We start from the raw sequence: 21,867 nt of genomic DNA on the forward strand, positions 1-21,867 counted from the left end.
TAATCAGTGGCGTAACTAGGTTACTGTGGGGGAGGTGGGGGGGGGGGATCCACCCCAGAAACGACGCATTGTTGTTTTGTTTTGTTTTGTTTGTTGTTGTTGTTTTTTTTATTGTTGGCATGATCTGCTTAATCTCGAGTATGAAAAATATAATCAGGGGCGTAACTAGGTCACTTGGGGGAGGTGGGAGGTGGGGGAATCAACACCAGAAACGACGCATTGATTTTTTTATGCACATTTTTTGTTGGTGGGGTGTGCTAAATCTCGAGCATAACAAATTGTAATCGGTGGCGTTACAAGGGGGGGGGGGTGTCGGCCCCAGGAACGCCGCGTTTATTTTTATTTTTGGTTGTTGTTTTTTTTTTTTTGTTTTTTTTTTTTGTGGTTATATTTTTGTTGGCATGGTCTGCAAAATCTCGACATGACAAATTGTTTTCAGTTAAGAGAAAATTGTGAACCTGCCCAAAGTATTCGCTACGGCGTTGGGTGTAATACGTAGCTAAACATGCTTTTCACTTAACTCACTTAATAACATTACCGAAATCAAGATCTTCTTTCTGGTCGTATAGTGTAAACACTCGGACAAACCGTTTATCGCCAGAAACTCACTAGCAGTGTTTCATTCAGACTTTTTCCACCAGAAGGGAGGGGGGGGGGGCACTTTAAATTTTCGTAGGGGGGTGGGTGGACACTGGTAAAAGCATATATTTTCTTTATAAATTCTATTTCGTTCGAGGGAAAGGGGGTGTAGACTTTCTTCGTGGAGGCGAAGAGATGCCTGAAAGAAATTCTGCTCACTAGGAAGGTCTGCTGATTCCGTATGGTTAAAATATTTAGTGAGAGACAGTGTCCCCCAACGCTCGCCTCATAGAGTAGACAGACGCTAGTGCAGAGGCGTAGCGAGGGGGGGGGGGGTCGGGGGGTGCGGACCGCACCGGGTGACACCATTTAGGGGGGTGACACCAAGGCAAAAAATAGCAAAATATATAAAGAAAAATTATAATTCCACTTAATTAAGTAATTAATACGAGTGTTAAATAATCTTTCAAGAGGTGCAAATCGAAAGTTTGAGGGGGGGGGGGGTGGTGTGCAAATCGAAAGTTTGAGGAAGGGGGGGGGGGGGTATGCAAATCGAAAGTTTGAGGGGGGGGGGTGAAAATCGCAAATTGAAAGTTTGTCCCCGGAAGGGTCGCTACGCCTCTGGTGGGGTGACACCATTAAGTGCCACACCCGACCTTGCTACGCCACTGCGCTGATGTATTGTTTAACCCTATGTTTTCCACCTTTACAAAAACGTTTATTGTTTTATGTTCGTATGGTGTAAAGACCGGACCGAACCGTTTGCAACTAGAAACTCGATGATATTCAAAACTCGAATATTTTGTACATTGTAAAAACCTCACCAAACCGTGAAATGTCACCATAACACACCAAGAAGATCAGCCGATGCTGGTGATAAGGTTTTGTGGGCGTCGCCGTGAGACATGCAAAATTGGCGTTGTGCTCATCACGTGACTTATCTCCTCACCACGTGACTTGACCGTGTGTGGCAGGTCAACTCTACTTCCCGTGTTCTGGAATGAACATATTTTTGTTTAAAAAAAGCTCGCACCATACACATGACACATACGTGTCAGGAGGGGGGGGGGGGGGCGAGTGTCTATTTATAGCTAGCGACAGAGGGGGTGTATCTTACATGTAATGTCTGTCTCGCACGCAAGGTAAAATGTCTGGGGTCTGATAGGGAGGGTGATATCACTGAGGGTGTCTTGGCGACTGGGGTGTCTATTGGTGGTGTGTTGTTGTCTTCTTGTGATGAACAGATAGGTGGGTCAGTTGTCCAGATGAAGTAGAGTCCAGCTATTTGTTAAACCAAGGCCTATGAAGAGATTCTTGAATTGTGTGTGTACTATGACCATGCTCTCTACTTTCCATATCACGTGGTCTCGCGTACTATAATTAGGCTTAAGAAGAAGAGTTTAACATTGAGATTTGAACTCTGCTACTTTCTGTGCTACCTCCTCAACCACATTGCCTCACAGCAGTTGACAACTCCCTCTTAATATCGCGTGATCTATTCTAATAGCTCTCGGCTCTTCCTCACTCCTCGCTTCTCTCTCACCTCCCTCTCCCCATCTCTTTCTCCCTCCCCTCTCTCTTTCTTTCTCATTGTTTCTCCTCGCCCCTCTCTTTCTCTCTCCCTCTCTCCTCCCCTTTCTCACACCTTTCTCCTCCCCTCACTCTCCCTCTCTCTTTCTCTCTACCCTCTCCATCTCTTCTCTCTCCCTCTCTCTCTTTTTCTCTCTCCCTCCCTCTCTCTTTCTCCCTCCCTCTCTCCTTACCTCTCCTCCCTCTCTACCCTCCCCTCTCTCTACTACCCCTCTCCCCTATCTCTCTCCCTCTCCCCTCTCTCTTTCTCTCTCCTCCCCCCTCTCTTCCTCTCTCTTTCTCTCTCTCCCTCCCTCTCTCCTTACCTCTCCTCCCTCTCTAACCTCCCCTCTCTCTACCCCTCTCCCCTATCTCTCTCCCTCTCCCCTCTCTCTTTCTCTCTCCTCCCCCCTCTCTTCCTCTCTCTTTCTCTCTCTCTCCCTCTCCTCCCCTCTTTATATACCCTTCTCCCCCCTCTCTCCTCCCCTCTCTTCCTCTCTCTCCCCTCTCTCTCCTCCCCCCGCTCTCCTATCTCCTTCCCACCCCCACCGGTCATTAAAGTACAACCCAAAACCACACCACGTAAACAAAGATATCAGAAACTCACGACCATTTGCGTGCCCTCGGGGAAAACACCCAAGCTATAAATAGACTTACACTTGTAATTACCCACACTAATGACGCGGAGCTAAAGTGAAGGGACGGAAGTAGGCGGGTCATAAATCAGAACTAAAATACGTTATGGTTTTTCCGCGGAAGTCCAAGAAGAAACGTTGGCTAATAGTTTCTGTTCCCACTGGGCTTTCCTGTCTACGTGTGTTTTAATGGACCAGCTCTGACAGGCGCCTCCAGTGTTGAATCTCCATAGAAATATATATATATATATATATATATATATATATATATATATATATATATATATATATATATATATATATATATATATATATATATATATATATATATATATATATATATATATATATATATATATATATATATATATATATATATATATATTTAATTGTTAAAACTTAAGTCTCGAGTTCGGATCCCGGTTTTTTTTATTGCCCTTCCCTAATTCAACCAAGCTTGCGTTAGGGAATGTATAGGCGTCGGGGCATTTTGATGACAACACTATTCCTTCATTTGCTGAAACATATGAACTCTACTTTACCTACCATATGGACCTTCCCTTCATCCACCCCCCCCCCCCACACCCCCCGTATTATTCGAAAGGGTAACCAACAGATACTAGTAGATTAGCTGTATACGTTTCCCCACTGAATATGTTTCATCGTTGATAAAAAAAAGACTTGAGCTGTTATACCCAACGCCATAAAATCGAATCTAATTGTGTGTTGTTTTTCTAAGGTATCCCATTTGATGCAAGGATTAGCATCAAGGCTAGCGCTATACATGTATGATTAGCGCCACGATTGACGGTTATGGTTATTGTATTGATAGTAATGCCTTAGCCCATCCAGCCATTGTCCTTCTCATAAAATGATACATCTTAACTTAATTTACTGAGCATGGCCTGAAACAATAATATTTCACGTATATAGGAAGTTTGTGCCGGGGGTTTCTTTCAGGCATCTCTTCGCCACAGTGCACGTCGTAGTCGCACCCTCCCCCAGATTGAAAAACAAAATTTATGTAAGAAAATATAACATTTAACCAGTGTCCATCCCCCGTAAATTCAATGACTCTTCCACCTTAATTGTGTTGAAGGAAATACCTATCAACACTATCAACCTATTAAGAACGAAGAAGAAAAAATGTTTTTTTAGGTAATAGCCTAAAATATCCCATGTTTTGTAATAGCCTAAAATATCCCAAGTTTTATGATAGACTAAAATATCCCATTTTTTAAAAATGTTTTATTTTTTTGGAGCAGCCTAAAATATTCCATTGTTTTTTGTGATAGCCAAAAATATTCAATGTTTGATGATAGACTAACACAGGGGTCTCCAAACTACGGCCCGCGGGCCGGATGCGGCCCGCGATGTCCTCTCATCCGGCCCGCGGAGATCTTTTTGTCCACGGAAAAAACGTTTGTTAGTGATGGCTGAGGAACTTTGCCCAGAAAAATCAAAGACATGCCTGGAAGAAACTGGTCCTGGATAGTTGATGCGGCCATCGGACTGAAAAGTTTGGAGACCCCTGTCACATATCCCATGTTTAATGATATCCTAAAATATCCCATGTTTTTAAATTCACAGAACAATGTCTAAGAACCTCTCGTCAGCTGAGTAGAAGACACACGCGCACCATCTTTGACGCATCCGGTATGGCCGAGATGGTAGAGGACGATCACACGCCATTCATTCACAAAGGCAAGCCTACCCAAGCCATTGTATTTATCTGGCCATTTGAAACCTTTACGAAGTCAAACAATCAATAGCCGTGGTTAAATTCTTCCGCGTCGATTCTGATTCGGTCGGTTTTTTACATTCTCCTGAAATAGGCCCCGTGTGAGCGAGTCCAACCAAAACTACAGGGTAGATAATCATGTGATTTATAAATAGACACGAGTAGCTTCCCTTTAATGGTATTGATATGTTAACTGGAAAATGTGAACGGTATAGCGTACATCATGGAAAGGGGTGGGGGTCATCTAAGTCAATAGGAGGGGGGGACAGGGAGTATTCACGCTTTTTTTTTTATTACAATAGTAAAAACAATTAGTAAGGAGCATCAATAGGGAGTTAAGCAAGGTAGGTCTATTTTTCCGGTAAACGTTACCAGTTGACCTTTGACATGGTAACCGAAACTTATCAAAAGGTCACTTGATGGTAAATTGACCGTAATGAGAGTTCTTTTCTTGAATGAGCAAACCTGGACACAGTATCCCCACTTACTTTAGTTTAGGCTACCTATTACCTAACAACATGCTTTGACGTCATCCACTCTCCCATCGTCACTGAAAGTCAGACTCACCAATACCTCAATTTTCATTACCATCCAACAGCGATATACAATACAGCGTACGATACCAGAGTTTCTTCCCGTCATCTCTTCGGGGTGAGGGGGCGAAGAAAGTCTACCGCCCCCCCCCCCCCCCCCCCCCCATCCGAAAGAAATGGAATTTATTTAGAAAATATATACTTTTTTAGTCCGCCCCCCCCCCCTCCCCCCCCACTCCGGAGAAAAATATCTGGAAGAGACACTGAAAACCAGCCCCCTCCAAATTCAGCTACCAATAGAGAGCAAACATCAATTATTTTTATGTTTACAGATTTCAGTAGCATGATTTAATAGTTTGAGAGAATAATCAAAGCATTTTTTAAACCAGCCATTAGTAAATAATTATTTGATTAGTTTGTCCAAATCGAAAGTTTATTCCAAAAACTAAACGATGGGTGAAAAAAAATGTAATCAAAGTCCGATAACTCATGAAATTTATTTTTACTTTGTTCCAACAGGAGTTCCCGTTCTTCATCTCATATCCACGCCCTTTCCCGGTGTATGGCACACAGTTTACGACAACGTCCATTATTTAAACCGAGGACTCATTGACAACTTCTTTAGGATATTCAGCCTCTATCTGACGTCGCTGCTAGTTAGCTCTTAGATACTGATTCTTGTTAAATTGCATTTATATAAGATTTTATTTTTTCCTTGAAACAGAGCCACGCTGATTTATGCAAATGAGATGCAATAAATTTAATTGAGGGAAACTTAATTAAACGGTGGATAAAAATGATCATGCATTGTACCAAAGACCGCATCAAATAAAGTGATGTCCATTATTACTAATAAATCAGATAAAATGCTTAATGTCTGTAAACCCAATAAGGGTTAGAGATTTAGGACTGAATGAGCTATATGTAGTTATCAAACAACATGGTTAAACTATATACATTTATATATATATTTATATATATATATATATATATATATATATAATCTTGCAGGTCTATTGCCTATGCCAGGAAGTATTAAAAATAAATTTATTTTAAATTACATACATTTTGGTTATATATATATATATATATATACATACAGTTCTAACTCCACTTCTCAAAAATGTTCACAACAAGGCTTTAAAGTGTTGTTTTCCTTACCATTCATATATTAAGAACTTGGTGAAAATTACGAGTTGTGTAACAAGGTGAGAGATGACCACGAAATTTTATGCCATGTGCTAGTATATTTAGAACACAAGGATGTATACATCTGGCAATAAACTAAACAATGGAGTTAGAACAGGCTGGTTCTAGGAAAGCGATATATATATATATATATATATATATATATATATATCAATTACATATATATAAATCAAAGAATAGCAATATTTTAATTGTTATTCTACACACAGTACAGAAGACAATAAAATATTTCAAAGTCAAAACTGTTTTAGATATTTGTGTTCTTTATTTAATTTGTTACAAATGAAACTGACAGAATAAATTACTATCATTATTTATATCCAAGCTCATCACATGAAAACAATACCATTCACTTCTAACATCCTCAAACCATAGAAAAAAATGGACAAATCAGCAACTAGACATAAAAATTTTGCTCCTATACACTATCTTTTGCTGTGTAGACACACTTTTAGTAAACAAACACACTATTAAGTTAGCTCTTTATGTCTTTGGTATAGATCTAGATTTAATGGATTTTTAAAAAATATTTCTAAAGGAGGTTTCCAGAAATGTTGGTTTTCTTCAAAACTGGCCAGATTTCACTAAAAAACCATTGTAAAGCAAGCAACAGAGTTGCTTCCCTGTTGACACTCTCATCATAGATCAAATCCAAAGCTTGTCCTACTGGCAGTTCAACAACTTCAATCAACTCCCCTTCCTCCTCTAGCCCACCTCCCTGGCTCACTTTCATCTCATCTGTCACTTGTGCGTAGAACAAAGTCACCAGTGCTCCCGTAATGCTGGAGCCATTTCTGCCAAATATAAAATTACTATTACAATCTGGCAACACTCCAATTGGCAAAACTTTTCTTTGTTAGAAATCTGCTAATGAAAAACATGCACATATTTTTTTCATAAGATACAAACACAACAACCATAGGAATTCCTAGAAATGAATAAAAAATTAATAATAAACAATATAATGAGAAATATTTCAAGCTTGTCTTGTGTTATTATGTTTAACTACATTTTTTTCTTCATCAAATTAGTTACCCATTTTTAAATAATTATACAAATCATAATAAATTATTTATTTATAGAAAGGCAATTTATTTACAATTCGTTATAATTTATTACAGTAATGTGGCGCCATCTATAGTTTATTTAAACTTTTGTGGTTTTCTTAAGTAAACAAGCCTTGAATTTTCATCCATGGCTAAAAACTAATCTGATGTCTTAAGGAATTCATTTATTTAAACTTTTTACAAAAGATTCTTTGCAAAATAGTGTTTTCATTTCAAAACTTAAAACACCTCTTTAATTGTAAAGTTCAAGTAATTGACATAACACATTACCAAGTCCAGACCACTTTTCCATAATAACACTTTAAAATGCCAGTTAAGCTATCAGCACCAAAATATTATTAAATTTACCAATGCACAGTAATAACCGACACACAATAAAGTTACCAAAGTACAATACAAGTAAAGTTACCAAAACTTTGCCACACAATACAAGTTAAGTTACCAATACACAATACCAGCAAAGTTACAAACCAACACATAATACAAGTTAAGTTACCAACACACAGAACAAGTAAAGTTACCAACACATAAATACATGTAAATTTACCAACACACAATACCAGTAAAGTTAGTTGTTAACAACACACAATACCAGTAAAGTTACCAACTCACAAATACCAGTAAAGTTACCAACACACAAATACCAGTAAAGTTACCAACACACAAATACCAGTAAAGTTACCAACACACAAATACCAGTAAAGTTACCATCACACAATACAAGTAAAAGTTACCAACACACAATACAGGTAAAGTTACCAACACAGAATACCAGTAAAGTTACCAACACACAATACCAGTAAAGTTACCAACACACAAATACAAGTATAGTTACTAACACAAAAATACCAGTAAAGTTACCAACACACAAATACCAGTAAAGTTACCAACACACAAATACAAGTAAAGTTACTAACACACAATACCAGTAAAGTTACCAACACACAAATACAAGTAAAGTTACCAACACACAAATACCAGTAAAGTTACCACCACACAAATACCAGTAAAGTTACCAACACACAATACCAGTAAAGTTACCAACACACAAATACAAGTAAAGTTACCAACACACAACACAGAGTAAAGCTACTAACACACAGAACCAGTAAAGTTACCAACACACATAAAGTTACCAACACATAATACAGGTAAAGTCACCAACACACAATACCAGTAAAGTTACCAACACAAATACCAGTCAAGTTACCAACACACAAATACCATTAAAGTTACCAACCGACAAGAGGTAATTTTCCGCAAGCTCCCCTCTGGGACCAGATAGCCGCACTCCTCAAGGACCTCTGCCCTGGCTATGTCGGCCAGTGGCTCGTCCCTGTCCACCAGGCCAGCACATAGCTCAATTGTTACACCTAATGACCCCGGGTGTCGCAGCGTGTTTACCACTTCATTCTCGCCCAAAACTTCAGTACTGCTGTTGTAAAGATATACAGCTGAAGAGGTCATTTAAAATGGTGGTGATTAATTTGCTCTAATTATGATATGTAAAGATGTGTGGCTGAAGAGGTCATTTATAAATATTGGTGATTTAGAACTAGTTGTAAGATATAAATATACATGGCTAAAGAGGTCGTTAAAAGCATTGGTGATGAATTGCTCTAATTTGTATATGTAAAGATGCAGGCCTGATGTAGATAAAAATAGTTTCATTAAATGAGATACTAATTATATGACTAATTATATGATATTATACAGCTATTGTTTAAAATATAATACAAATAGTTTTTTTTAACTCTAATTTAAACAATGATATACAAATTTAAAAAAAAAATAATTTAAAACACACTGAATAAATTATTATTTTTCATAGACATCTGGGTCATTCATTATTAGAATAAATTACATACACAAGATTACACACAGGCCATAGATCATACAGAAAGCTGAAACATAATTAGGCCCTCTGAAAGTTGAATTATAATTATCATAATCTTTTACCTTTTGTGCCCAAATCACATGGGGCCGCGAATTATAGTTATAAATAGATAATAATTATTCTCTAATTGCTGAGTTATGCTACTGCCCTCCCAGACTTCATATATTGAACAAACGTCAAGTTAAAAAATAAAATGAAATACAATATATAATACAGAGACCCAGTGGCGTAGCGAGGTCGGGTGTCACCCGATGCGACACTTAATGGTGTCACCCCCCCGAGGCGTAGTGACCCTTCCCGGGGACAAACTTTCAAATTTTCGATTTGCACCCCCCCTCAAACTTTCAATTTGCACCCCCCTCACGTTTTTCTCTATATATTTTGCTATTTTTTGCCTTGGTGTCACCCCCCTAAATGGTGTCGCCCGGTGTTGTCCGCACCCCCCTTCGCTACGCCTCTGCAGATACCCAGCATAAAATAACTCCTCTCCCATCTTTCATATATATAATTTAACAAGCTTAGGCCTATAATTTGTCAGAAACATGGTCAATCTACAGTTAAGCAGTTTATAATTCTATACTGCTTACCTGGTCTGAACTGTTTCACAAATATAAAGACATTTCTTGAGGAATTAAACAGCAGTATGGAGACACTAAAAATGAGAAAGAAATAACATATCTTAACATACATCAACAGTGCAGATCAAATTCTGATGCATTTATCTTTGATACTACAACACAAAAATAAAACCCTTTATCCTGTGACTCATTGTTGCAAAACAAGAAACAAGGTGTGACGTAAGTAGATTATTTAAATAAAACTAACAAGTAATTAATGAACTCACTCGGAATGTTCAGTTACACAATCACACACCTTTTTCTTTTCAGACTGCAAAAAAAAAAAACAATAGTATTTACTTATAACAATTATCTGACTACACATACATTACAATAGCAATGATAATTAATTATGGAATAAATGAGTTATACTTTGCTTAATTAAACTACTGATGTTGTAAGGTGTAAGTTTTAGAAATTAATGTTTTTTATGTCCATTTTTTAAATTCTAAACAAATATATAATGTACTATTAAATATGATAGAAATTTCATGACATTTTGTTTTTATCAACATAAATATCTTACAAAATAAAATGAAAACTGATGTATTATGAAAACATCAAGAAAAATAAACTATTGATTTTAAACCTTATTAATTTATTCAATAAAAAAGCAATATTCATTTATCTTTCTTTAATGTTAATAAACATTCAATTTTATCAAATATTTTGCTTGATAAAGGGAGACAAAAATGTGTAAATTTCTAGCTCAGAATCTTGTGTATAAAATTTATTTTAATTATTTAAGAAACAAAACAAGAACCACTACCACACACAACCTAAACAATAGTATGATTCCCATCTCCCTTGACATGTAAACAAATTGTTTTATGATATTTAGCATGCCAATACTAATGCATAAAAAAGCTCATATTAAAATTACCTGTACATAATGTAAAGAATGAGCTGTTAAATATTTGGACTGTTTTAAAGATGTGATGTGGACATCTGTAATGTTTTCCATCTTACATCAACCTTTCTTAACACAGCATTCCTAGCTGGTATATATAATATATTGTTAAGTTTGTCAAAAGTTCATTTTCCTGGAAATAAAAATACCTTCTGATTAACACAAAACCTAAGTTCTTTTTTTAAATATTATTTAATTGATTCAATATAATATGGCAGTGTGTCAGTGTGTTAAAAAATTGTTAAGATATGGATCTAGATCTAGATTTTAGGCCGAAATAAAAAAAAACCAGGTCAGTCATGTGTGTAAGAAGACATAGATCTAGAATCTAGATCTAGATTCTAGATCTAGATTAGGTCTAAATACAAGTTTTTACACAAGTGCATTGATCTTTAATCTTTATTTTAAATACTAGAGTCTAGATCTAGTCTAGTTACTAGATTTCTAGATCTAGTTGAAATAGGCCTAGGCGGCCTAGCTAGTCTAAATCTATTCTGATATTTATTTTTATTGTAGATCTAGATCTAGATCTATTCTACTAACAGTATTTAGTATTTAGGATAAAAGAGATGTTGCACTTGACAGGGTGCACTGACTCTGAGACTGACTGTGTACGGTGTAGGCTTACGTCTTTTTTTTTAGTAAAGGAAAATCTAAAGGACCAAAGCCCAAAGGAGACAGGCCTATTAATCTTTTTTTTCTTTTAGTTAAATCTAGACTAGGCCTATCTAAATCTAATTTATAATTTTTTAAAATCAACCGTGTTATACAAATGATGCATCAAAATTAATTTCGTTTCTATGATTTTAAAACCTTAGTCTAGATCTAGATATCTAGATCTAGACTTAAGACTAGATTCTTAATAATACAAATTTAAAATGACGTCATTTACCATCCTGTACAACAAAATCCGGCCATCAAATATTGCTTGGTAGCGGCCATCTTGAATATTCTGTTGGCAAGTTATTGAGTTGAGCGGCTGAACATTTTAAAACATTTACAGGTAATATTGACCTAAAAACGTTTATTTTTATTGTTTAAATTAGTTAAATATTCGGACGTAGTTTACTCATTGTATGTAAGACGTAGATCTAGATCTATTCGTTTTATTACATAAACTGAGTTGCAAGCTTGCGGGCTAGACCTTCGCCGAGAAAAACAACCTGCCCTACGCCGCAGTACACGAGTGGATACAGAACTAGACTACAGTTACACTTAGACTTTACGTTCAACCGTAAAATAAAAATAAAATAGAGTCTAGGTAGACAGTATAAATGATACACTATGCTCTACAGCTTTGTTTAGTTCTAGACTAGATTTTAGTCTAGAAAATCAAATGAAAACAATAAAACCAGAAAATAAACCGGACTAGCAAGCAACAGCCCATGATTTCATGGCTGCAAATAAAATGAGAAAAAATGTTTCCCTGAGAGAAACTGGCAAGCTGCTCGCTAATCTTAGAATCTAGATTAGTAGATTCTAGACTAGATAACAATTAGATTTCTAGATCTAATATGACTTACAGAAGCTTGATTTGTTTGATTGCAAGTTTTTTGACAAATTTGCAGAAAGAAAAAAGTCATGTTACCTCCTCCTAGATTTTGCCTGTGATGTTAAAAACAGAAAAAAAATGTGATGGAAACATGTCTTTTTCTTCTTTGTTCTTAATTATAGAAACATGAGTAATAACTGATTAAAATACAAATGGTATTTCTCCTGATATTTATCCCTGTTAATTTAAAAGAGTGCATAGGCCCTAGACCAAATTATTTTAAGCCTACTTGATTTATGTAGCTTAGCAAGTATGAACTTAAAGTGAATTATAATAATATCTCATTTTTCACGTTTTCACAGTCTATTAGTAATTAACTATTATAGCAGGGTTTTAACAATTTCAACTTACAGCCTATACAACTTTTAATGTCTTTTCAGATCATGTCATTTCCAGGTAGAACACCGATGGGAATGCCAGGAATGGGGCCTCGTATGATGCCACAAAGCTTTGCTTTTACCCCCATGAGTAATCATTTTTTATTAATTTTTAAATATATATATTATGAAAGGCTTAAAATAAGTTAGTTTTAATTTTGAAAACAATATGTAACAATGTTTTAAGGGTTTTAGTTTTAATGTGATTTTCTTTGAAAAAAAAACAGTATTTTCACAATTTTTAAATTTCATCTTTTACAGCCATGCCTGGAATGATGCCTATGCAAATGGGCATGATGACTCCAGTAAGTATACACAGTGTTATTGGGTAGTGGGATACTAAAATTGTATACTTATATCTAAATGCCTGTATTCTGAGAGGATATTTTAAAACCTAAAACCTTGATCTTAGATGATGCGACCAATGAATATGATGACTACTCAGATTCCACAAATGCAAATGCAGCCACAAATTAAGCAAAACAAGCTTGTGCCCCAAGAAATTCCAAAGGTATTTATGTATGTGTGTGTGTTCTCACATTGTTTGACTCAAGTTAACTACTTTTTTTTATTATCTTGTTTGGTATATGCAAGGGGCCTATTTTTGTGACGTTGCTATGAAGGCTTTTTTTACTTAAAACAGGTTGAGGAATTTTTTCATGATTGAATTATATACAAACTTCAATATCATAGCTAAATCAGCTTTATAGTTTTTTGTTTCCTTTTTTTTTATATCTTGTGATAATCTTTAGAGATCTTTTCATTAGTAAAAACTTTATTATTGGATAAGTAGTGTAATCTTTTTTGTTAACTGTTTAAAGTCTGAATCAAAAGAAGAAAAGCCTCCTGTGACCACAGTTTTTGTGGGAAATATTAGTGAAAGAGCACCAGATATGATGATTAAACAGATGCTTCAAAGGTGCGGCAATGTTCTTAGCTGGAAGAGAGTACAAGGTGCTTCTGGCAAATTGCAAGGTACTTTAAAATTATTTACAAATTGTGTATCTTAAGTATGTTTTATATTCTGCCAGGTTTAATCTTTTGTTTTCTTTTTGATCAGCTTTTGGCTTTTGTGAATACGAAGAACCTGAAGCAACTTTACGGTGTATTCGGTTACTCAATGAATGGCAAATAGCAGATAAGAAGCTAATGGTAAGATTCAATATTGCAAGTTATTTAATTCCAGTATGAATTGAATACACTAAGATCACAAATAAATGTTCTTTATACTATTACCAGGTCAAAGTTGACACTAAAACAAAAACTCTTCTAGATGAATATCGTAAAAAGAAAAAAGGAGCTGAAAGTGCCAATAAAAAAGAGTCTACAGAAAATGGAGACTCCAAAGAAGAGAAGGAAGAAGCAGAAGTGAAAAAGGAAAAAGAAGAGGAAACTAAGGAAGAATCCTCTGAGGAACTAGATGAAGATAGTAAACGTGAAGATAGAGTGGCATCTGCTGGTCTTGAAGCTATTATGAGGGAGTATGCATTTGAGTTAGCGAAGGAACCCATTAAACTTTCTGAACCAGGTATGTTTAAGGTGTAATATATAAAAAAAAATGTCTTTCTTTTCCTGATGTGGATTATCAAAAAAAACACAATAAAAGGTATTTCACCTTTGTTGATAAATCCATAGTGCTGTTTATTATTTTCTGCTTCGCCTTATATAACTTTACTTTTCCCTACTGTGGGGATTAAGATCACATGTTTGTAACTAATGGTATGCAAACTATTTTAGTCTAAAAATGTTTTATGTAAATTAAAAAAAAAAAAATTCTTTGATGTGTTTTGCTTTTAGTTTCTTCTTTGCTATGTTGCAAATTAATCATATTATAGGGCTTATCTGAAAACCTTTTTATTCACAGCACAAGAAAAAGAGAAGGTGTTGCCTAAAAAAGATAAAGATCTTCTTCTGCATGCTAAAGACACTGTAAGAAGCCTTCTTGTATTTATTGTGTAAAATATGTTATTTTAAAAAGAAAAAATGCCAATGTTTTGATAAATGTTTTAAAAATCATTCATTATATATTTTTAGGGTTTTGATGATATGGAGATGGAAGATGAAAAAAGAGAGATCATCAACAGAGAAATTAATAAATTTCGAGATCGTCACAAGGTGGGTGAATTTCTTCGTCATCATTCTGGTCACGGATCTCTCTTCTTTGGCATATTTTCTTTTCTCCCATAACTCCAAAAGTTTTGGTCCACAGTTTATCTACACTACAGATCAAAGAAGTCAACAATCTCAAATTGTTTATTCAATTGCAGTGTTCAGAGGAAATTTTTTTTTTCTAGTTTCAATATGAGCCGTCATAAAATAAAGATTTTGTTCAGAAAGATAGGATTTAAAAAACATTCCCTCCTTTGTTCACAGTGGAGCCCAATAGAATAAAATTTCTTTATTGTAAACTTTATTGTTGTAACAATTATCTTTCTCTATATGAGAAATTTTAATAGGCATTTTTTGTTACCAAAAAACCACTAGATTCTGCTAAATGGCAAGCCGCCGAGACACATGCATAAATATATTCAAAGTGCTGGAGGTGGTAAGTGTTTGGATAACATGTTTATCTAGTTACCTAACTCAATACAGCTAGTCTGAGGGAGGTCTGGTGAACTGAGGTAAAACCTTAGTGGTGTACATTTGATTCTGATGTTCCCTTTTTTTTTTAAAAAAAAGCAACCTGAAGATAATAAACTAGTGAAGTTAGGCATACACGTTTAAAAGAAAAATAAACTCACTCATTCTCTTCTGTGCTGGCTGGTGCTTGAGTAAAAATTCAAGATTCTAAGACTCTTTTTCAATTTCAAAAGATATTTCAATAATTGTACTTAAAAGAAGCAGTAAATAACTTAAGATGAGCAGTAAATTTTTTTTTTTAATGTAAACTTGCTTGGAGACTGATTGTTGATACATTTTTTAAAAGGTGAGTGCCTCTACCTTACATTTTGTGACAGCAGTTTAAATTCCTTGGGCGCTGTTAGAAACCGGTTAGTAAAACAACAGTAGACATCGTGTCTTTGGCTTACCTTGAAAATGACAGTGTCATTGTGCAGATTTTTTGGATCAGCGGAGTAAAGCAAGCCATGTGCTTGCTTCTAATCTGAGTTGAGGTAGTGCATGGTTGTCCTAAACATGATTTTATAAAACCACCTGTATAATTTTTTTCAAGATAACTTTGTATGTTTTCATAACAAAATGTTAACTTATATACATGATTGTTTTTTTTTAACACCCTGAACAGCTCATTGTTTTGGTATATTTTTACAAATATTAATGTTAAAAGTTCACTAATAATTTAAAAACAACTATTATATGTTTTATTGCATAATCTTTTTGTAAATAATTTGGCCTGAATAAAAAGGCCATTAAGAAGCATAATGGCCCCTTTTATGTCAAGCAGCAGGCATACACACTTGCGTATGAGTTTTTGGGCCCTGACATAGCTTCTCCATGTGCATTTGCTGTGAGGATTCGACATTTTATAAAGCAGCGGGAGGTCGCTGTGAGTTGAGGGATATGTAAGATCAGTATACACCCCTTTGTTTAGTACATGCACAGTCCATGTAATGCTTGTTTATACAATTTATCATTTAAACAATTCAAGTCCTAGAACTTTTTGTTACATTCTCTGTGTTAGCTTCATTGTGGTGTTGACTTTAAGTTTCTTTTCTCATTCACTTGTCGGTTCACTTAGTGATTCTGTACGAGAATTGTCTTGACTCATGCATGTATTATCATCTATGCTATCATGGTTCCTATGCTCTTGTGTAAGAAGATTTCATTCTTTGAATTTGTGAGCTTAGCAAAATCTTATTGTTTTGTCTTCAAGTAGTTTCAACTTCTTAGTGTACTTTGTCAATTTAGGGTTCACCCCTTTGTTTTGTCACAAATATTAATCTTCCATTGTGGAATGATTGATGAAACAAAAAGATATCATTTTTAATATAATAATCTGGTGACTAATGGCTAGATATTTGTACATTTTTAAGGATGATGATGAAGATAAAGAGAAAGAAAGCAAAGACAGAGAACGTAATTTACTTAGAGAAAGAGAGCAAAGGCGCATGGAAGAGAAGAGACAGAGGGAACGGATGGAAAGGCTCAGAGAACAAAGAGACAGGGACATAACCAGAGACAGGGATAGAGACAGAGCCAGCACAAGAATTTCACGCTCCAGGTCACGATCTGTATCCCCAGCACCAAGATCCAGAAAGCGATCAAGGTCCAGAGAAATGACCAGCAGGGATAGATCAAGGGAAAGGTACTTACATCTTTAATATTCTTTCAGAATTCTTACTAGGAAAGTTAGAATATTGACTTAGCTATACCATACAACCAGTATAAGGTTTGGCTTAGGCTGTTTTTATAGAGATTCCAATCATTGGCAAGGATGAGCAGTAATAAAAAAAAATATTTCTTAAAACACTTAAATTACTAAGTACTTTCTTTTCTAACAGTGTATATTTTAGCAGAACATCAGAGAAATATGTTTTAAAATGCAAAATCATACAGAAAAATGCAGATGTGCTCAGTTTTGGAGAAGCTATGAAGTTTGCAGGCTTGGATTTCCTATTCTTACATTTCACCACTACCTAGCTTTTACCATTAACAAAAATCAGAAATGGAATTTACCATTTTGAAAAACTTTTTATCTGTAAAATAATCTCACGTTAATTTTTATGATGGTTTGTTGATTTTTTTTCATTCCTTACAAAGTATGTAGACTATTAGGGTTTCAAAAATGTTATTGGTTCTACACATCTGTAGACTTTTTAAGCTATGCAAGGGCTTTGTTATATGTTAAATACACCTTTCTGTTCTATTTTAACAAAAATAAAAGATAATTTGCAATTAGATATTTTCAAAGTCCAGCATAAACAATCCTTGTGTTTGATTCTGGCAATATTTGCATTACCTTACTTATGTAATTCAAAAATATTAGGGATTTATGTTAATTTATAGGATTTACTAGTGATGTACAAGAAAAATAAAGCATTTTGTTTGATTAATACAGTTGATATGAAAGCATTAATTTGAATCTTTTACTTGCTACACAACTTTTCCTTTTTAATATATTTAGAAATAATGTTGTGTAGGTTGTATTTAAAAATTAGAAATATGATTGTTACAGACGTAAAGAAAAAGAAATAGAAGAGGAAGAAGAGGCATACGAAAGAAGGAAATTGGAGAAAAAATTGCGTGAAAAAGAAGCAGCCTATCAAGAGGTAATAATACTCAAATTACATTGTTGCTGTAATTATCAATACAGTTAATGAATGAAAATACTAATTATAAAATTTTCATGTATTCCTTTTGGTAGAGACTGAAAAATTGGGAAAGCAGAGAACGAAAAAAATCCAGAGAATATGAAAAAGAAAATGAACGTGAGGAGGAAAGAAAATCAGAAGAGGTATAGCATCTAATTTTTTATTTGATTAACCTAAAGAAGAGGATCATTGAATTTTCTTTCCTGTATACATGGATATTTTCTCATTTCAAGTGAATGTTTAAAATATGTATACATAAGACTGACATTAGTAGGCTGAAAGAAAAAAATAGTTTGAATATGTTTTGCTGATACATTACTACCATAATATTGTTCTCTTAGTAGTGTTTTGTAAATAATACATTTTAATTTATAGTGTTCATAACTTAGTGTTAATAATAAAACATATATTTTAGGCTAGAGAAGCAAGGAGGTTAAAGGAGTTTTTAGAGGACTATGATGATCTTCGTGATGATCCAAAGTTCTACAAGTAAGATTTCACTAGAAAAATACATTCACTCTCAAGTGTTTTCTCTAAACTTAACTTTTCTGTTATATATTTGAGGAGAGCTGATTGAGACAATTTGGCTAAGATTTTAGTTTAAGGTTGGAGCATTGTGTTAGACATTTTCTAAAGATAATTTTTCACTCTTAGTAGCAGTCTTCCTGCGTATTAGGTATAGAAGAACCCATCTTTAATATATCTAAGAACAATACAGTCATATAAAAAGATAACCAAATGCTGGTATTTTGCTTATCATAGGGGCAGTGGGCTGATGAGACGATTAAAAGAGCGTGAGAAAGAAAAAGAATTGGATAATAGAGATAGACAGCGAGAAAAGGAGGAGTTTGAGGAAATCAAAAGGAAGCTTTTTGATGAAGGCCACCCTGATGCTGAAACTGAAGTTGCCAGGGTAAAAATTATTATATGCCTTTTTACTTTTTAAATTTATTTAATTGGCTTATTCATTCTGTTAATGGTTAAACTTCTCAACTAAAATACCTAAAGGTAAAAAAAAGATTTTATCCCACATGAACTTTTCTCAGAAATGAAAAATATTTGTTTTTATTAACCAGATGGAGAGAGAAAGAGAAGAACATCTGCTGCCCCGACTACACTTACAGGAAATCAAACAACAGCAGCAGCAGCCACCACCCCCACCTCCTGTTGTTGCTGAATCAGACTCTGAGCCAGAACCTATACCGGAACCTCCTAAACCTATAGCTGATTCTCCTAAGCAGCGAAACCATCATCAAGCAATCTCCAATCCCCCACAACATGTTGTTGCTGAACCAAAGCGCTCTCCGTCCTTATCAACATCACCAATATCCACAGATTCCAGAATTAGTGCACCAGGTTTGTTTATGGATGAATCTTCGCAGTCATCTTTACCCGGTGCATTGGTTTCTACTGCTCGCTCACGTGATGAAATTGGCAATGTAGCTGCTAGGATCAAATTAGGTACATTAATTTTTCGTATTTGTGGGGATGGGGTAATATATTTTTAAAACTTTGGCTTTCATTTGAAAAATTCATTGTTAAAAAATTGGCAATGTAGCAGCTAGGATCAAATTAGGTACATCAATTTTTTGTATTTGTGGGGATGGGGTAATATATTTTTAAAACTTTGGCTTTCATTTGAAAAATTCATTGTTAAAAAATTGGCAATGTAGCAGCTAGGATCAAATTAGGTACATCAATTTTTTGTATTTGTGGGGATGGGGTAATATATTTTTAAAACTTTGGCTTTCATTTGAAAAATTCATTGTTAAAAAATTGGCAATGTAGCAGCTAGGATCAAATTAGGTACTTCAATTTTTCATATTTGTGGGGATGGGGTAATATATTTTTAAAACTTTGGCTTTCATTTGAAAAATTCATTGTTAAAAAATAATTAAAATAATATAAAATGTGGTTGACAGGACCAAGTGTAAGTCCAGATTCCTCCAGCTTACCTGGCACCTCTATACAGTTAGATGGCAAGCGCAAAAAGTTTACCATTGGGGACGTATTTAATCAAGATGATGATGACAATATGGAACCCAAAAAGAGAAAGTTAATACCTTTGGATTATGACGACGACAAATCTGCTGGCGGAGATAAGAAGGCTACAGCGGAGGAAAAGCGACAGAAAATCAAAGAGTTGATCGAAAGCATTCCTACTGCAAAGGAAGAATTGTATGCCTACACTGTTGATTGGGATATTGTTGATCAGGTAATTCTTATTATTTTGGTGACAGGTCTAAGCACATACTCTGTTGTCCCGTTGTGTGGATCAGCTTGATAATAGTTGAATGCCTCAGTTTCTTGAGCTCAAGTCCATAAAACGTATCATATTTCACAAAGTTGTGTGATGAGTACCTGATTTAACTGCTGACCATACAGCTTTTTTTAGTGCCTAAGTTCAAAGACACACTTAATTTCATCCACACTATAAACCACCAGGTCTAAAAGGGCACTGTTCTTTACTACTTGTACATCTCTGCAATGTTCTAAAGGTATCACTATCAGTCATGTATTATGAAGTAATGTACTTCTACTGTCCATTCAAGTTGTAAATTGTGTGGTTTTTCTTTATCAGAATTTAATGGATAAAAGAATCAAACCTTGGGTGAACAAAAAAATTATTGAATACATTGGAGAGGAGGAACCAACATTGACAGAGTTTATATGCCATAAAGTTGTTGCCAGGAGCACACCTCAGAGTATACAAAATGATGTTGCTATGGTAAGTCTGTCTTTTCTACTAAACTAAGCATTTAGTTGTAACTAAATATGTAGTTGTGTTTTTTATTTTATTTTTGTACTTTGGTGCCAGTAAGACTTACTGTTAAGGTAGTGATTCCAATAAAATTATCTACAGTCATAAACCACTTGTCCATTTTACAAGATAAAAAATCTGCACTATACATTATATACATTTTTCAAACAATTTGTTGTTTCTTTTTAGATTCTTGATGAAGAAGCAGAAGTATTTGTTGTTAAGATGTGGAGATTGTTGGTCTATGAAACTGAAGCCAAAAAGCTGGGACTTGTCAAATAGAAATCTTTTACATGAGAGATTGTTTTCTTTTAATTATAAACAACTTATTTTATTAAAAAATCCTATGTTAGCTGCATGAAAATATGCAGGGTATGATTGGGAAGAATGTTTAAAGATGTGTATGTAAGACTACTATGGTGTGTAATATTCATGTTTTTATGTTTAATTGAAATGTTCAATGTACATACAGATATATTCCCCTTCCTATGTTGATTAATACCATCATGCAATGTTTAGTCAATAAACCTGGAAGAGCTCTTATCTTGTGTTTTTTTTTTACTGTATTTGTTCTGTTCTCACTGGATTATCCTTCATTTAAGTAAAAGATCATTTTAAAAAGCCTTGTAACTGTCTTCACTTTAATGGGGGGGGGGGGGGGTGTATAGTTCTCAACCATTTTAACAAAATATTCTAACATAATGTGTGTTGCTACAAAAAAATTACCCCCCCCCTTTGAACATGGTAATTATATACAGGTGTGGCTAGAACATTCCCCACATCCATCACCTGATGACGGCTTTCACAATGATTTACATTGTTGAAATTAAATCTGACTTAAATTTTTTATAACGTTTTTTATTGAAAATAGATACAGAAAATATACATTTATTATGTATATATATATATTCTAATACACCAGATATCAGGACTATATCTGTGGATGTCTATATTCAAAATGAGGGGGGGGGGGGTTGAAAACTATCGATATATTACTTTATAGGCCTGTTAGTGTTATTAGCATCGTATTGTACCCATACACATGTTATTGTATTGATCAATATTCTGAGTTCTGTTGCGTCTATTAAATTCTTATGACGTCCGCCGGAGGAGGAGGTGGGGGTCTAAATAAAATTCAGATTTTTGTGGA

At 34.8% G+C, this 21,867-nt stretch overlaps 3 protein-coding genes across 10 annotated transcripts; 2 read left to right on the forward strand and 1 right to left on the reverse strand.

Moving 5' to 3' along the window:
* Positions 1-4,373: 4,373 nt before the first annotated feature.
* LOC131947159 (glutaminyl-peptide cyclotransferase) lies at positions 4,374-6,523 on the forward strand (the record flags this gene model as incomplete). Its single annotated transcript, XM_059308271.1, is given in 2 exon segments — positions 4,374-4,487; positions 5,577-6,523. Coding segments are annotated over 2 exon segments (263 nt in total), but the record flags the coding sequence as incomplete, so codon positions are not given.
* Positions 6,510-11,619, reverse strand: LOC131947160 (uridine diphosphate glucose pyrophosphatase NUDT14). 8 transcript variants are annotated; one of them, XM_059308275.1, is made up of 6 exons: positions 11,518-11,619; positions 10,731-10,890; positions 10,075-10,118; positions 9,818-9,882; positions 8,574-8,787; positions 6,510-7,060 (listed from the first exon to the last, which is right to left on the reverse strand). In XM_059308275.1, the coding sequence occupies exons 2-6, from the start codon at positions 10,809-10,811 to the stop codon at positions 6,799-6,801; spliced, it is 666 nt and encodes a 221-aa protein (XP_059164258.1). In that variant the 5' UTR covers positions 10,812-10,890; positions 11,518-11,619; the 3' UTR covers positions 6,510-6,798. The 8 variants fall into 8 exon arrangements, with proteins under 8 accessions (XP_059164258.1, XP_059164261.1, XP_059164263.1 ...); XM_059308278.1 differs by having other exon boundaries at positions 10,731-10,845; positions 11,518-11,616; XM_059308280.1 differs by having other exon boundaries at positions 10,731-10,845; positions 11,528-11,588.
* LOC131947158 (RNA-binding protein 25) lies at positions 11,620-21,260 on the forward strand. The gene is made up of 18 exons (XM_059308270.1): positions 11,620-11,760; positions 12,690-12,777; positions 12,948-12,991; positions 13,099-13,197; positions 13,508-13,661; positions 13,747-13,838; positions 13,926-14,214; positions 14,551-14,615; positions 14,721-14,801; positions 16,679-16,950; positions 17,821-17,914; positions 18,010-18,099; positions 18,372-18,445; positions 18,719-18,869; positions 19,033-19,417; positions 19,879-20,171; positions 20,538-20,684; positions 20,907-21,260. Exons 2-18 carry the CDS (start codon positions 12,693-12,695, stop codon positions 20,997-20,999), a joined length of 2,508 nt encoding a protein of 835 aa, XP_059164253.1. The 5' UTR covers positions 11,620-11,760; positions 12,690-12,692; the 3' UTR covers positions 21,000-21,260.
* Positions 21,261-21,867: the final 607 nt, after the last annotated feature.

This window comes from Physella acuta, unplaced genomic scaffold, assembly GCF_028476545.2.
Source record: "Physella acuta isolate Inbredline_101_S28 unplaced genomic scaffold, ASM2847654v3 ptg000586l, whole genome shotgun sequence".
Taxonomy (NCBI): domain Eukaryota; kingdom Metazoa; phylum Mollusca; class Gastropoda; family Physidae; genus Physella; species Physella acuta.